At 40.8% G+C, this 17,996-nt stretch overlaps 1 protein-coding gene across 4 annotated transcripts in view; it reads right to left on the bottom strand.

Moving 5' to 3' along the window:
* Sk (small conductance calcium-activated potassium channel) overlaps positions 1 to 17,996 on the bottom strand; it is a 174,731-nt gene that overhangs the window by 45,931 nt on the left and 110,804 nt on the right. For 3 of the 4 annotated variants that reach the window (XM_077406894.1, XM_077406893.1, XM_077406895.1), the window contains one exon: positions 780 to 1,184. In XM_077406894.1, the coding sequence (XP_077263020.1) occupies positions 780 to 1,184 (405 nt within the window). Of the gene's footprint in view, positions 1 to 779; positions 1,185 to 14,902; positions 15,702 to 17,996 lie in introns of all 4 variants that reach the window. The other variant, XM_077406896.1, reaches the window with a different exon arrangement.

The following is a 17,996-nucleotide window of genomic DNA, read 5'->3' as shown; positions in this document are numbered from 1 at the left end:
TTATTACAAAATTCCTCAATGAACAGTCATGTTTGCAGCGTTTTGTAAACAGAAACCAGGGAAGTTGGCCAAGATCGTGACAAGCGCTCCCGGGTGTTTAACTTTTGAATCGCCGACGAGTTTACTTCCCGCGCGTGAACGATTCAGCCAAAGCGAATTTACGAGAGTCTCTCGGGGAAAGTGTGACTAGTCTATTAGCAAATCAAGTGCGAGTTAATTGGACGCCCGATGAAGTACGAGATATCGCGAACGCGCTGTCGCCTGGTAAACCTTGCGTTAATTATAACCGAAGGTTCACGCCTATATACAGTAGGAAGAAGATAAAATTGATCGCTAATATTCTTCCATCGGAAAATAATGTCATGCCAACGCTAATAGTTCCTCGCCTTTACCTCACGGCTTCGCCATCTCCCAAAACTTCAATCGCGCGTCCTAAGTTTAGAGAAACTTGGCTCTGAGATTCGGAACGAGAGATAAGAGGTTTATCCTCAGTCTTGTAATTGCGCCCGTATTACGTAAGTTAGAAAATTGGATCAACAACGATGTCGGAAAGCTAAGAAGACTTGAGAGAAGGAAAATCGTACTTATGCGGATGCGGGATCAACAGTCGTCCCAGGAGTTTAACTTTGAGCCATGCGGTTTCTTTGCTCCTCTCGCGTAATACCTGCCTCGATCGAGCGAAGTATGTCTTTGAAACCGCGACTAAACCGTCGCGGGAGATATATTATATAGCTTCATCCGAGCAATTGTGTCGCAATGGGCAACGAGTGACGGCTTACCTTGGTGTAAACGCCGGCGCTGGACAGTTCGTTTTCGATGACCATCATGATGATGCCGAACATGCCCATCACGAGGGCGTAGTCGCTGATGCGCTTGCGCTTCTCGAAGAGGGCCTTCCGCCTGCCCAGCCGGTAGCCGACGTTCGGCTTATGCTTGGACCCGGGCCCGATGCTGCCGCTGCAGGCCTTCAGGGATCCGCCGCCGCCGCCCAGCATGCGATCGTCCACGTAACGGGGATACTCGGTGTGGACACCCACGAGGGCGATGCCGGCGTCCTCGCCGGCACCGGCGCCAACAGCGCTGCCGGCAGCCGCCCCGGCCGCCCCCGCGTTGCCCCCGCCGGCCACCCCGCCGCTGTTCTTCATCGCCCCCGGGATCGAGAGAGTCGACACTGGCTTCCGCAGCTGGAACAGCGGCGAGCAGGAGCACGATTAGAATGAGAATATCTATACGAGCGCGTGCTCGATGGTCGTGCATCGCTGGTGATGCGTGGAAAAAGCGTGCAAAAGCAGCGACCGCGAAAATAACGTCGTGATCGTTCTTTGCCACCTCGGGTTCAAATTCGTTTTAGAAATTTATTCAATTTGTCCTCATCGAGAGAGAAAAAATGGCATAGCTCGCGCTTGAAAGTGCAGACAGAACGCGCGAGTTATATGCATTGTGTAAGTGAATCAAAGCGATGTGCCGAGTGTATTGAAGTCAAAGGGATTATGCAGAAAAGTGCTGACCGCGACGAAATTCTTTTAAGCCGCAAAAGTTTCTCTTTCCTCCAAATATCCTTTCTCTGAGTTTCTTTTCTTTTCATGCTTGAGAGTTATGCCGAGTCGCGCTCTCAACGTTCGAAAGATGAAAGGTTTATCGCCGCATAGGAGAAGAATTCCGAAAGTTGGCGAGAATAGGTTTCGATTGTCTTTACAGATATAGCTCCCCTTTCCTTCGCGAACGGATCGACTCAACGGGTCGAAATAAATGACCGTCGCAAAAACTCAATCTCGATTTATCTTTAGCAATTAGATATGCAATTCTGATTTATCGGACAAAACGTGGCGCGAGCGCGTGGGCGGCCACACAAAATCTTCCCTAGCCGAGGTTCTCGAGAGGTTCGTGACGGCTTCCGATCGATGGGAATTATTCTATCTCGCCACCCCAACGACGATACGAAGTTAACGAGTGCCCACGGCATGCAGAATTCCACATACGGTGAAAAGCTGATTAATCGCGTGCGAATCCGAGACGTACGGTATTCATTAAAAAATTTGTCGTCTCGCCGAAGAGAGCTTGGAATTTCTGTGTAATAAAGCGCGCTCTTAATCGCGTCAACTTTTTCAGCTACATCGGGAGCCCGAGGACTGAGAGTCGGAACGGTTGTTTTTGCGAGTTTTACGTTTCGGGCGGGATTTCGGACGGTATAAATACGAAGCTGCGAAGATTACAGTGTTCGGCATAAAGAAAAAGCCAAAATTACCTTTCTTTCCACTTAAAAGCGGAAAAAGTTCACTCCGCCTTTTTTCAACTCCGTGCTACCACACTAACGAATTGATTAATTACCTCGAAATAAATGCGTTCTAATAAAAATGACTACACGTGCAATTTCTGTTCTATTCTCAGTCCTATATAATAGGTTCAGAGATGCTCTTTAAACCACGACAGTAGTTTGACTTATCTTTATATCTGATAAATTAAACGTAAAATTATTAGATTCATACGTAAGGCTACTAATACCAAGTGAATGATAAAAAGAAGATTTACATCTTTATAAATTAATCTTATTAATAGATTGAACTTTAACATGACGAGAAAAGACAAAGAGAAAAAGGTTTGCAAGTTTTCAACAATAAAATTGAGCTACGCAACGTCGTAAAATTCACGAGTCAAGCAGGATAATTATATGCATTCAATAAAGTACAGAACGACAATTACAAAGTTCCTAAAATTAAATTATTTTATTAATATTATATTATCGTCACTTTATATTTTATATATTTTATAATAAAAATGAAAAGAATAAAATAAACTAAACATTATAATGTAAAAAAAAATCCGTTATTTATCAACACGTAGGATGGACCGTTGCAAAATCAATGTAATGAGTTTCTTTTGTCCCCTCAATTCTTTAATTTTTTTTTTATTTTGGGCCTTTACTTTATCCTCGGCAGCGTTTGAAATAGAAAATACTCAATAATTTAAGACAAACTCATATATTTAACTTGACGTGTATTTTTAAAATAAAAATTCGCAGCCGAATCGGCTTTCTTGTTAACGTTTATTTTTATAAATATATTTTTTGCACTATATGCTAAAAAAAGATAGATTTCTACTTTAAATTTATTTAGTGTTCAATTTATTTTATTTCATTTTTTTATTATAAAATAGCAGCTATTAAATTTCAGCAAATTTCCGATTGTTACTCTATATGTCGAAATACGCCTCAACGATTAATTAATCTCTGTAACAGATATCGCGAGATTATTAAAGAGAACGAGTGATGGCAAACACACCATTGGAAAATATTACACTGTCTTGCCCGCTATACGATGTCTCGTTCGATCTACTTCCGTTCTATCGAGGATCAAGGAAATCTGAGCGCGCACGTGTACTCGCCGTCAACGTCTGTCTCGTATGCACGTTCTGATTCCAATCCCGCGTACCTATATCGGGTGCACCGGGACTGCGCTTATTACGGTCGCACGAGGCGCATGCACCTGATCTGCCAGTGTATGGGGGTCGCACGTATGTACACGGGACTCTATGCGCGCGACCTATCGATCCTCCGCTATATTTTCCGCGTGTGCCGTGTCTTCTATGAGAAACGCGTGTTTTCGCCAGCGGGTTAGAGACACGGTAATGTGCGTGAGCTCCGCGTCCAACGACCCTGTTACGCCGTCTATTTACGTTCAATTTACATACGTAAGGTGTGGGGTATTTTTGTTTTTATCTCTCCCGTGGGAATGGACGAATGGATGTAATTCGAAAGCGTTTAATGACGATCGTCAGAATTCTCCGGCACGGCTAATTCTGACAATAACAATAACACGGAGAAATCTCGCGCATTCGATTAAATTGCGGGTCGCTGTATAAGCTCGCGAGTTTCTGAGAGCGCGCGCATTCTTCGCGTTCGCACATTTCGCTGCGCCCCGGCGACATCCGTCAATTCGGTGAACAATCAACGTAGGGGTGGCGAATGATGGTTGCTGGAACGTGCACCGGCAGGGAAATTTCGCGCAGCATGACCCCGTGACCTTTCTCAACCGGCCGTGACGGGGGGATGAGAGGGAGGAGGAAAAGGGTAGAAGACTGTGTTATTGGGGGGGTCGAGGACGGAAAGGGAGATGCAGAGACGGGGTGGTAGCCATGGAGACCATCCCGAGAGGCTTCCTTAATTCAAAGCTTGATTGGCTCAGGCAATCTTAAACTTGTATATGCCCGATAAAGTTCTCTCTTTCTCGCCCTCACTTTCGCGATTGCTCACGACCGCGATAAAGAGGCGCAGTACAGACTACCAGCGCTTCCGCACCATCTCGCTCTCCGCGGAACAACGGCGCGCGAGAGAAGGAGAGAGAGAGAGAGAGAGCACCATTCGGTATTTGCAAGCCGTTTCAACTCTCTCAGATCGATCTTTGAAGTTGAAATGTTAAAACCGGAAAATGCTTTTGTTACGAACCCTCCACGTAGAGTGCCGTAATAATCCAATTAAATCGATATATTGCTCTTAAGTTCAAATCTTAATCTCAGATAAAAATTTAAGTAGATGAGGTACTAGATCAATTAAAAATTATTTATATAAGTTAGACCAACGATGTGCACTTAATAGTCTAATTATGATAATCACATTGTAATTTACTATACTATACTTTTTCACACACTTTTAATTTGTGTAATTGTAATACAAAATTACTTTTTCCTTCCGTACTGTAATTTTGTAAAATTACAACTATTATAGTAGGTCACAAAATTACCCACTATAATAGTTGTAATTTAAAATAATTTTTTTACAGTGTATGTAATTTTCATTGTTTGTCACACTCTTGGTTTGCCCCAACCCAATTTTCCTTTTTACTTCCGTCTTTGCCTTATCTTTGGCAAAGGCCTACATTCTCTCATTAGCTTATTACATATATATATATATATGTTTTTTTATGTACGGTGTTACTTTATCATCGTTCTGAAAGGGACTGTATCCCCGCGACTCGGTTCCTTCTCACTGAATTGAATCGAATTAATTTCCTCTCTGAACCCTCCATCTATCTACTCTCCTTCGCCCCTTCCGCCCGTCGACGTCTAATAAAGTCAACTTTCCTCCCGCGAAGCCGCAATCTTTTCCGGCGACTTGCAGCTTCCTTTCGTACGAGAAATGCGATAAAACTGTCGTCCACCACGGAGAAATGGAGACGGGGAAGCAGGAAATGGAAGGAAGAAAGAGAGTAGGAAGAGAAAACGAAGGAAGATGGAGATAGGGTGGAATATGATCTTCGCGTCGCATATTTGTCGAGAGTATTCGATACTCGCACTCGGGTTTCACACTTGACTCGGTGCGTTGTCGCTGATATTATAGTCTCAGGCTCGGGCAAGAAAGCAGCGCAAGTTGCACAAAACCCGTGAGAGAGATTGGTCGACTACGTAGGGTACTAGTATTTGCGGTTCAGTTGTTATATACTGGTACTAAATCTAACGTTCTCCGATTTCAAGTATTCCTAAGTCCCAAGCCGTATACCGTATAAACATCTGGAATTTCTTTATACATCTCTATATACACAACGTGTCACAAAAAGCTCCGATGTCTCGACGTTAGATTCTTTAATGAATTAGAGATTGATTTTCCCTTAGTGGAGAATATATTCGATCCTCTTCGAGTCGTTTTATATAAAAGCAAAAGCTAAATACAAATTAACTAAAGACTCTGTTAATTTATTTAAAAAAATTCCCGAAAACTTTAGATGATGATTTGCCGTCGCTAGAGCACAGAAATTCTTTCTCTAATAAATAAAAATCTGATACCGAGAGGGGATCAATAAGGTTCGTTGGATTTCTGAATGGACCTGTTAATGTGGACCAATATAATCGCCGGTACGTTTAATTTCGGCGACCGCGAGTACTGGCAATAATCCGCGGCGATAAACGGTCGTTATTAACCCGTTACTTTTGCTCGTGCATCGACGGAGTTGTATAGCGCCCGTTTCGGCGAGAACGTCGCGTCGAAGCCCATTGTGAGATGAGTAACAATAATCGCGAGGCAGCTTTCCGCTGTTTCCGATCGCGCGATTCCCGCCTCTCGTTCCAGTTTTCGGCAATTGTGGCACACTGGCACACACAAACGCACGTACACCCTCCTCCTTTTCCCTCTATCCGCTCCCACTACGCGCACCCGCGAACATAATCTCTCTAATGGAACCGCGAGATAATGCTCCGGAGGGAGATTAGTGCTTCGCGGGGAGTCTCCGTGTATAACGGGTGTGACCAATAATTCAACAGATATCAAGAGTATATGTATATATAATGTATATTATAGGATTTTATATCCGTACTCGACGGATAAAGTTTTGCGTGACGTTAAATCGATAAAATCGAATCGTCAACGATATACTTCCGAGGACCTCGTTTTGGTCCGGGCTTTTTTCCGTTCATTTCGAGCTATCGCGTTGACCGAAACGCGCTGCTTGTTTTCTCACAAAATAACCGTACTTCGTTTAATTTCTTGTTGCCGTTTTGCATCAATATTGACAAAATCAAACTCACCGTGTTCCTGCTTCTGATATCTCGCGAAAAATTGTCGTGCTATTATACCGGCAAACATTCGGGAACGTTGTTAAATGTGTGCAACGTGTGTATTCTAACACCATACTGCTATCCATTTTAATAAAATGGGATTGTCTCTGCGCAGCTTTCTTTTCTTTTTTTTTTTAGAATCCTTATCGCTTGTTATCGTAATCGTACAATTTTAATTCTTTGTAACGTAAAAATTCATGTACTCGAGGATTACAAGGACTAACTCCTTTTAATAAATAAGTAACAAATAATAAATAAATAACAACCTAAGTGTATAATCTGTATATGTATATAAACCAGAATCTGTATAAGGTTCTCTATTAACTCCTAAGCCAAATTTTGCATAGTTACTCTCTAGACCCCTGCGGAAAATAAAAATTATCATAAAACCTGAACACCCCACTATGATATCATCCTCTTGACACTTTGTGATAATCCCGGGCAATGCCGGGTAGCTTAACCCTTTTCTGTCACACTGGGTAAAATACACCCCAGCGTTTTTTTGACTTCGAAAACGACCCAGTAAACCAATGGAAATGGGCCTTATGCCACCATCTACAGGTAGTTGGGACCTTCAAGTATCGATCCCCGTCGGTGGTATATTTTTCGGCCCGTTATAGTTCTCTCTCGGCATTTTTTTTCCGCAAAAAATCGCACCTTCATACCTCAAAATAAATAAACTTTTTGGAACGGCCGCATAAACTGCAATAATCAGTGAAAAGTGCATCATCTGAGGATAAAAAAACCGTTTGAAAAATTAAAATATCTTAAAAATTGAAAAAGTTACATTAGTTTTTGTGAAAAAATTACTTTTCCGACTTTTTTTTCAACAATTTTTTTACATGTTAAATTAATTTTTTGCAAATCAAACCTATACAGTCTTTTTAAGGAAGATTTAAACTACAACAAGATATTTTTTTTAAGGTCACCTACAATTTTTTATACACGTGCAAACACGTTAAGGGTGTATTTCACCCAGTGTGACCGGTACGGGATTCTCGGGAAATGTGACCGAAAAGGGTTAAGCTATAATACAGAATAAATAAATAATGTTCGATAAAACGTTTTTGATCATCGGATAGAATCTCGTGCTCATGATAATAATTTTGATACGTTTTATATTATACATTATGCCTTTGTTTTTAAACGCGCGGATTGTTATTCGGTCTCGATATATTATGCCAAAGCTAAACGTAATCGCGTTATTAAATTATGCTTAATAACAATTTTTATGCTGGAGCGCTATTTTTCACAATAAATTCTTTATAGATTTATAAGACTCTTATTAATATCAATTTAATATTAAATTGTATTTAATATTATTAATAAGCGTCTTATAAATCTGCAAAGAATTTATTGCGAAAAACAGCACACTGCAGCATAAAAATTGTTATTAGACATAAGATCGCGATGATCGGCAATGTCAAGGTAAATTCCGCAATTCGATACCTTATTCAGTTGTAAAACAAATCTAGGATAATGTAGAACTTTGCAAGACAAAACGTCGATTTTATCTCGCATGTTTACTATCAAATCAAAATTATGCTTTTCTCAAAGCATACTCGATGTGATAGTCACCCTTAAACGATCATCCAGTTCAAATAGTCAGAATTAATCCATACGCTCGGCGAGAAATTTCACGACGCGTCGCAACCTTGTTAACTGAATGCGAACGTGCGTCGAAAATTATTGTGCAGAAATTATCATGCGCTTCGCGTTTCAGAAATAGGGAAATAGTCGGGAAAATTTGCCCAAACGTGGAATTTAACAAAGATATAATATGATAAAAGGTGCGCTTATATTAATTTCGCTGTGTGCCGCGGAAATGTTCGGAAATTTCGCCGGCAGTAACTTTCAAAGTGGCGATTTCAAAGTTACATAAATCACTTCGTGAAATTAATAACGGAGTTAGATATTAATCGCGAACACCTTGTTATTCAAAGCTACGAAATTTATACTACATATTCGTACCTTTCTTTTTTTCATTTATTTTTATTTTATTCGTCATTATTCCGCATTTTAATATTTGAGTTAATGGAAGAGAATTACGAGAAAGAATATTTTTTATATATTTCTCAAAAAAATATATGTTTAATTTAAAAATGAGTATGTCAGCGAATTTGTATAAATTTGCCACTGTTTTTGTACCGAAATGGATTCCATCATTAAAAAAAATATGTCCATTTAGAGACAGCAAGAGTATGACTTGTAAAAAGTCGGCGTAAATAAATGTTTCTCTCAGTTTTTGCGCATGCAACAATATAGGGTGAGAAATTAACGAAATTAAAAAACCGCGAGATTAGCAGATAAATAATTCCGTACGGATCGTCCGAGGCAGAGAAACTCACGTCTCTTAAAGTTCCGCCGTCACGTAGCGATACAGACACAAGATCGGAAACTGAGAACAATCTATCCACCGAGCGTTATTTAATGAAGTTTACAAGAAGCCGGTACTTTTCACGAAATGGCCGATATTACCGTGGGACGATCCCGCGATATAAAATACGTGCTTCCTGCAAGCCTTTTCCCATGCGGCAGTCGTTTGTCCTGTCAGAGCGTGGCCGTTGAAGGATTATTCCGAGGGAAATGCTCGTGAAATGCAAGGACCGACGGAGACCATAACTTCCAATCAGCCTCCTGCAATTTATCGGTAATATTTTCTAAGCTCAGGCTGTGTACCGCACTCGCGTACAACCAATATCACTTCCGTTGTTTTTGTTTCGCGGATCTACCTCCGTCTTGAATTGGATTGCCCGTCCCTTGGACTATTATGTCCTCGCCCCCGTCCCGGCGGATTTAGACTCCGTTGACCACGGGAGGTCTGAAGATCACGATGCTCCGAGATTACAGCATCGTGGATCTTCTAAGTCACCAGGGGAGTCTACTTCTGAGAGAAAAAATCCTAAACGTCGGGGGCATCCCGAAATCATTGAAGCAGTAAAGCTACATCCTTTTGCATCTTTAAGAATTTAAATATTACGGACCTTCAATTTCCGAATCTGTAAATCTTGCATTTTTTACAAATGTCGGATTCCCGGGTGTTTAAATTTTCACGAAGCCGGAGCGCTTGTGTAAGCCTTAGAAGCTCAAGTCTCCTAACCACATTACTATATATATACAACTTCCATTACCTCGCGCGAGCGCCGCGCGGGGCCCCAATCTACTTGGGGATTAAAGGAAAAATATATTCGGGGCGTGCATTCGCGCGAATGGGAAAAGTAGGGAAAGCGAGGGCAATTTCCAGCCGAGCCCCGCCAGTTATTGCTTTTCCAGTTACAAACATTCTCTTTTGTTGCTTTCCCTCTTTTTGTTTCTGCGTCGATTTCGCAGATAGATATAACCGGTATAGTGATAGCTATAGCTAAGCGCCGAAACAAAAGAAAAACTATAAGTTATATATTTTATATCGCGTCGTAAAAGCTCATCGTATCGACATGTATCTTCGTTTCTACATCGACGATTGAATTTCAAAAATTCAATGTATCGCAAAAAAATAAAAGGCAAAACCTTGAAATTTATCACACGATCACGTAAGAAAAATAATTTATTTTGTACTTAACTAGATAGCTACAGTTTCTACGGCATTACGCTTAAAATCCCTGTCGGAGTACTCGAATTTGTTTTCCGTCCGTGTCTTGTACGAAACCTTTCGATCAAGCTTTAAAGCGCTCGCTGAAGGGTGGCAGCGGAATAAAAAAATAAATCGACAACAGTTGAATATAGATAAATAGTCACTTTGTCCGGTATCGAGCCATCGACGAAAGCGAGTTTGTGCGTCGACCGTTTGTGACCGCAGCAGGTAATGCCGGCGATCAATCGTCCGTAGGTCGTCGCATTGTTAAATTTTTAATCTCGTTTATCCCGAGTGTCAAGGGTAGACCGAAGGGGAGAAAGAAACGGCGAGCTAGAAAGGCGGAAAGACAAAGAGACAGAGATCCCTCAAACGTCTACCAGCTATATGAGGCACGAGAAGTTTCCTTTTAATAAACAAAGGAATTGTTGCTGAAAACGTTAAAGGGCACTAATCTCTTATTCCCACATGAATTTTCCGCGCCTTTTATTTTATTTATTTATTTCCTTTTCCAACGTGTAATTTCAGATTTTCAAGTTGCGAAGGCATTCAAAGTCGAAGAATCGTTTCTCTTTCGAGGAATTACAAACTAAATGCGAAAACTACGTGACATTATGGAGCGGCAAATATCGTTTAAGGATATAAAGAGAGCCACGCCGAGATACTCGCTAATATAGGGTAACTCGATAGAGCGATAGAGCGGAAAAAGGAACGCGCGGCGCAAAGTTTCTCGACCGTAAAGTTTCTTGTGAAGAAATGAAATCTCAAATGGAGTAATGTAAGAAAGTGGCAGGACAGTCTCTTAATTATGATCGCCCGACAGCCTGCGGAAGCGAGTATAAAGCACTTTTAATAGAGAACTCGCGGTAATTCACTAGGCGCTGATAGTCGCATCCGTCAACGGGAACTTATTTACTTTCGCGAAATCGTAAAACACTCGCGTACTTTTTGGAGCGCCGCCACGATGAAAGAATTCAATTAACTCGCGATAGACAAAGTCCTATCGCGTCGAGAATATGTAATTCTCTCTGTCTGCATAAATTATTTCGCTCCTGGGAACACACACGTTCCCACGCCCGAATTACATCGGCGAGAGAAATCGGCTTTCCAACAAAAATAACATGTATGCACGCGGAATGTCATATACGACGCGATGATTCATTAGATCTGCCTTCATTAAATATTTTTAGGTCAAATTAAATATCAAGTCTAGATATTGCCTGTCTATTTAAATCACTTTTAGATCGAATAGATTAGATAGAATGTCTATAGATATTAAATATTGTAATTTTCCAGCTGCGCCTGACAATCTGGCGTCTGTAAATGTCTGATACGATATAACGAGTTAAATTAATTGCAAGATCGAAAAGTAAGACACAAGCTATGTTAGCGCAACCAAAAAAATTCTTGATTTTTTAAACAATATTTGTGAATAAACATTATAATGCGTACAACACGTGCGATATTTTAAATATTAAGAAAATCGCTCTTTCAACTTTTTTTCTTCAGGTAGTTTGCACGTTGAGAAAGATGTTAAAAGAGAATTTTATCCTTCAATATAGCTATATTTAATTGTAAGTTATTTGTTCTATAACTTATTAGCCGCGAATCGCACCGGAAAAGTCGTAGTCATCGGTAACGGAAACAGCGAGGACGAGAGTATTGACGAGCAGACCTCTCGTATATGAGACAGGAGGCATCAAGAGAACAGGAAAAAAAGAGATGGAACGGGTGTTTTGACCGCCACGACAAAGTACTATTATTCACACAGTGTATTTGTCAACGTGGTGTACAAAGCGTAGGAAACCGGTAGCGTGTACGCGGAACTCAACGATCACGGAATAACGCGCGCAAACGCGGGAACTTGGACGATCGGTTAGTAACGCGTACGCCCGGTCTCTGAGACTTCTCGATGGAATCTGTTGAACGCGATCCTTTGCGTTCGCACGGAGAAAGAAATATAAATTCTATAGGACACTTCGGGGGTTCTCGAGTATTTTCAAATCTTTCGCTTTTGAAATTCTTGTACTCATATTTTTAGATCCTTGGATTCAGCCAGATGATTAAATTCAAACGGAAAAAATTAATAGAGAAAATTAATTTACTTGGGACCGACTTAATCTCATATCATAATTTTCAGTTTCGCTATTAATTTTAATATCAAAAAGGCAAAAAAGAGTGGCAAAAGAGAGAAAGCAAAGCTTTAATTTAATTAACATTCTTTCTATGTAAATTAAAAATATCAATTTTTTGCATGTAATTTTGAAGTTCAAAAAAAAAATAAAATTGTTTTTAAATGTAAATAAACCACGAGATATATAAAAATGTTTCGCCAGAATGTAAACAAAATTGCAGCGAACCAGCCACACAAACATACGTATTTGCGGTTTAAAATGTTACAGTTTAACGTTATTTATTAATATATTAATAATGATAATTTAAGTAAATTACCGTGAATAATCACGTTATGGTAAATAATCATTGATTAGGTTACAATAAAATTGTAATTTGCTGCTCTAATAAAATTTCTGTAATGACTCTACTTATGTCTGTTTTAACAAATCCTTTTCTCAGTTTCTTCCTTGTTTTAGTTCTGGAAGTTAATTACTGATTTTTTTTGTTTTATAACTCTGATAAAATCCACTCGCGTAATCTTGCTTCAGCTTTAATAAACCAACGGCGATTTATTTATCTCCCTCCACTTTATACAACGAAAAAGAGAAAATTCCGACGTTGCTGGTAGCTCGAAAAAGCGGTGAACGAGCGCGCTATAATAAAACTGGGCCGTGGTGTCCATTACCTCGCGATTACGCGGAAAAACTTTCGCGAGGGATTCTGATAATCGAAAGACCGTGCTCGACGAAACGATGATGCGATATACTTCGAACGATAAGTAGTCCGGAAGCCTGTCTCCTATACGTATCGGACGCGAGATTACTTCGCGGGATTTTCAGCGAAGTGAAACTCTCGGTGATCCCGGAAAATTTCAAAAATAGTTTTCATAATCCAACTCTCATCGCGCTCTCGATTAATTGTTTTCGCTCGACTTAATGGTCACGTCACGCCGAAAATGAAATGGCTTTTTACCCAAATAGTTACTATAGCCGGAATTGTTTATATATTAATTTTTTACATTTTTATCTTTTTCACGATATATTCCGTCATTAATGAAAAGTGTCATAAGTGTATTTTTTAGACAAGTTTTGCAAGACTTCGTGTCTTTTTATCTACTCGAAATATATAGAGGGTATTATTTAAAAAAAAATTAACTTTTGCATGAGCTTTTAATTAACTTTATTGATTTGAACATAATTCCGAGTTTTCGCAACTTCACATTCGGGGAAAAACAATTATACGAAAATCACAAAACAAATTTTGCATGCAGTTACAACATTTTTCGTTAGTTTCAAAGAGACGAAAAAAGTATTCATGCTTTACACTTAAAATGCACGATTTATATGCTTAAAGCGCGTAATTCGAGGTAAATACGTTACACTTTTTGACAAGTGAAATATGAAAATCGCTTGCACGAAAATTTATTCAAGGGCGCGATATTTCTCGACGACATTCCCCCCGAAGGTCCCAGTGCGAATGCAAATGTCCGTTCCTTTTGCAACTTCGCGGAAGGACAGCGTCGAGGATAATTTTACCGGTAAACTTCACCCATCAGCTGTCGGCGGTCTAGCTTGAGCGGCCCCTTCGTCGATAAGTGTAATATTGTTTCCTCGACCCCGTTCGCTCTACCCTCCACGCCTCGCCCTCTGCATCCCCCTCATCTCTCTCTCTCTCTCTCTCGGCCGCGATCCATCCACGATGCAGCCGGTGAAGCGAAGTGATAAAGTGTCCCAATTGTCTGATTCGCGCGGTATATGGAGGTCTCCCCTACTCCCTGCACCCTTTCCGTCCACCCGGCAACCCCCGGCAACCGTCGGTGGCGAGAAAAGTACCGAACGTGCTCGGGATGAAAATTCGAGTCATCGCTTGCTCGGCTAAGATCGACGCGAATTAACCGACGTTCACCGTCGGAACGCGCTCACCGGTCCCCTCTTTCCGTTTCTTTCTTCGGCGTTTTTTCTTTTTTCTTTTTTTGCGAGTCGTCGCCTCCTCCGAATGTTCGGGCCATGCCGGGGCTCGCCATGATTTTATTCGCCCGGCATTTCGCACATGTTCTCTCGACACGGTTCCGCGACTTCCGCTTGACAGACGAATGTGCGCGCGCGAACGAGATTTTAAGCGACGCACGTTCGCCCGATTGCGACAATATTGAACGAAAGTGAGCGAGAGATATAGCGCAATTTTCGCGAAAGCTTCGAACCGGGAAGAGATCGGGGAATTGGGGGGAGATTATTCCTCGGCAATTGAACCTAATGTATCGGCATAACTGATGCGATCTGATAATCTTCAGAAACGCCTAATAATCAGCCACTCCAATGGACCGTGACAATCGCATTCATCACGCGCAAATTGTAATCCATTTAGGCATTATAATCGAATTTAATCAATTAGCGCGGTATACAGAGTGTCCTGAACAATCGTGGCGTTTCAAACATTAAGGAAGTTGAACGGATAACACAATTATGTCTTTCAGCTCACTCCAAACGGGATAATTTTTATCCAAAGCTCATTTATTAAGTTATATGGCGCGCAAAAAGTTACGAAATTGCTTGCTAAAGAAGAATCGACTATAAACTAGCTGAACAAATTATCTTACAAAATAAATAATAATAATATTTCAGCTAACTGCATCAGAAGTTGCCAAGTAACCCTTCACCAACTGCTTTTACCAACCTGTTTAGTGACATTTACGTAAAATTGTTCTCCTCCTCAAGTGAGATCCGCCGTTTCCGGGGTGCCACCGGCACTGTCGCGTAACTCCGATTGTTCGTCACCGAATAGAAGCACTTTGTCGAACTCGATCCGCCGCGTCGCGGCGCGGGATCGTTCCTCGGGCACCGTTGTCGAGCCGTTCATGTCGATTTCGAGTTTCTCAGGATCTTCCCTCGCACCAGAATTGTACGCGTGTGCGAGCGAACGAATCGGCTCTGATTTTAAAGCGCGATCATACGAGCGATCGTGCGAGATACGTGCCGACGGATTCAAGTTCCCCGCTTCTCGACGCGCACTCCATTACGCGGAGAGATCTATCACGTTTCACATACGCAAATACGTGTGCGCCTCACTTGTCCGAATCTCGGGATAAACGCCTCTGGGGCGCGCTTTCTGGTCGACGTGTGTTTCCCCAAATTAGCGACGTGGATCGTTTGTAATCGCGGCGTGGCACGTCGCCGCCACGCGAGCGAACACTTGACAACCGATAGCACCGTATTGATTCGGCGTCCTTGCCGCAGCAACATCGCGGCGATATCGCAGCAACATTGTGCATCCTCTTAGCGATCCTCTTAAGGGCTTCTCGCGACTGCGCTTCCTTCCGCTCGCCGGCCGATTGCTACCATCCTCGCATTCTTCCTCCTCCATCACGGCGGCGCGCGGCGGCTAACACGGCCGGCTCTTTCCATGAAAGGAAACCTCGCGATCGGATCCGTACCGCGAAAGCATTGTCCCCGTTCAATGTGGTAGTGTTGTAGGTCTAAGGAAGTTATTATTTTTTCGCGTGATAAAAGCTCTGCCGCGAGATAAAAGATGCCACTACGCGAGTAATTCGAACGACAGCTCGAGACGATCGAGGTTCCATTCGGAATTGACGATCTCAATACTCGAAGCGAAATTTTCAATTTTAAATACCGAGAAAATTCGAAGGTCAATAAACTGGAATTTAACGCGTAAAAATTCCATGATTTATGTCAGAAACGCGAGACTACCTCAAACGATTCGAGGTCTGAAGTTTTATGAACTTTTAGAAAAAACTCAATTGTCGAGCAATTTCCGATAATTTTCGATGTCCAAATGATTGGAAAAAAGTTTCGTGTTCGTCCAAATTCCAAATTCGTAGTACAAAAATACGCGAGTTCTTCGCAACAGTTTAACGCAATTGGAAACTGTTACATATAATATGGCACTTGCAAATGTGGTCCCGGTTTGTATCGCGAACAATAATCTCACGTACATACACGTTGCACGGCGGTAGCGTTTACGCGAAATAATACCGGCATTTTATCCTCCATATCAGATTAAACGAAAAAAAAATCTCTATCGTATTTCACGGATACCCGATTACTCGATATATGATAAAAAAATGTAGAATATACGTGCTTCTTTTTAATCCGCGCTTTCTCCGCAAAAAACGGAGAGGTCCATTAAAACGAAGGCAATTTCAGCACACCTGCTCGCGTCTCTATATCCCTTTTCGCGGTGGGCTGCTTCAAGAATTTCATCGCAATGAGCAAACGATCAGTTTTCAATGTAATAATTGTGTATACGCGCTTGGCGAATTTTTAATTAACCAAATACCTTCACCAAGTGACCGCATTGTCGCTCTCTTTCTCCCTCTCTCTCTTCCTCTCTCACCCCTCTTTCATTTTATCACAAAATTAATTTACGCACAGAGAATTATCCGGGAGCGAGATCTGGATGTTATTCGAATGAAATTATTCCATTAGATTAACCCTTCCTTTTTTTCACGTAATTATGCGCTGCTTTATTTTGACAATCAAATTAATTTCTTTTCAATTTTTTCCCCTTATTTGCTTTTCAACAGTGCCACAGAGCGTAATAAAGGCTTTTTCTCTCTCTGCAACGACGGCTTTCGGAAAAAATGCCATTGTGTTAGGATGTTACAGATTCCGTTTGCAAAATCTCTCAATAATTTGAAATAAAGCAAGGAATCTCTAAATCTTCCAATTGATCAAAGAATGCAAAAGGATCTTTGTAAGTGCTCGTCATTTCAAGCTTTGAAACGTATACGTAAAATGGAGATTCCTCGTGCTACAAAAAAAATAAAAAAAAAATAAAAAATAGAAAAGAACCGTTTCTCCACACTTAGCGAATTTGCAACGAGCGAAAAGACATTTGCTCTTGCCTAACCACGGCGATTCCGGCGGTGCTTGTACAGCAATATTGGCCGGTCAACATTCTTATCGCACTTTTGAAAGCTATTTGCTTTTTGGAGCCTATAATTAACGAGGCGATCAAAAGGTTCTCACCGCAACTTCGGGGGGGGGGGGGAAGAAACGTCGCTTGAACATGGATAATTTCGGAGGGCGACTTCGATTTTTGAGAAAATTAACGTTGGGTTCATAATTAATATTTATAACGTCATTATTCCTCGGCACTAATAGCTTTCTTATTACGTCCCTCTACTCAAATATTTACTCTTCTACAAGGTAAGAAAAAGAGAAAAAGAGAGAGAGAGGAGGGATATTATATACTCGTACAGCAACATTTCCCATAAGTATAGGTTATTTGCCTTCCTTTTTAAAAAGGAAATTGTGTAGACAATCTATCTTGCGAGATAGTATTATCGTATTTTCTCTCCACTGTTTATAAATATGAATTAATTCTAACACATAATACATGAACAATAAATTTATGCATCAAGTTAGTGTATCGCGCTCAGTCATTTATCTTCTATTATATTGTCTCGTAACATTTTCGCGTTAGTTTCATTAATTATTCACAGTTTTTCTTATTTTATTTATTTTTTAACTTACTTTTGATCGCGTTACGCAAGAACGTATATCATTGTCAATAATTTTACATTCTGTTATTTAATATTGTATCGGTTTTCGTTGTGCGGACGTATTTACCGTTACGTTATTATTTAATCCGATTATTCTTTATCCTAGTCAGATTGTTCAAAGCCTATTAATTAATCTCCGCTATCCTTCATTGCAATTTTGTTACCTAAGACCCTATTAAATTGTACTAGGCTTCTAATTGACAGTTTTCATGATTTCATTATTCAATAATTTTGTTTTGTAGTATT

This window comes from Temnothorax americanus, unplaced genomic scaffold, assembly GCF_048541705.1.
Source record: "Temnothorax americanus isolate GAGA-0224 unplaced genomic scaffold, ASM4854170v1 Scaffold21, whole genome shotgun sequence".
Taxonomy (NCBI): Eukaryota; Metazoa; Arthropoda; class Insecta; order Hymenoptera; family Formicidae; genus Temnothorax; species Temnothorax americanus.
This window is presented reverse-complemented; position numbering and strand designations above follow the sequence as displayed.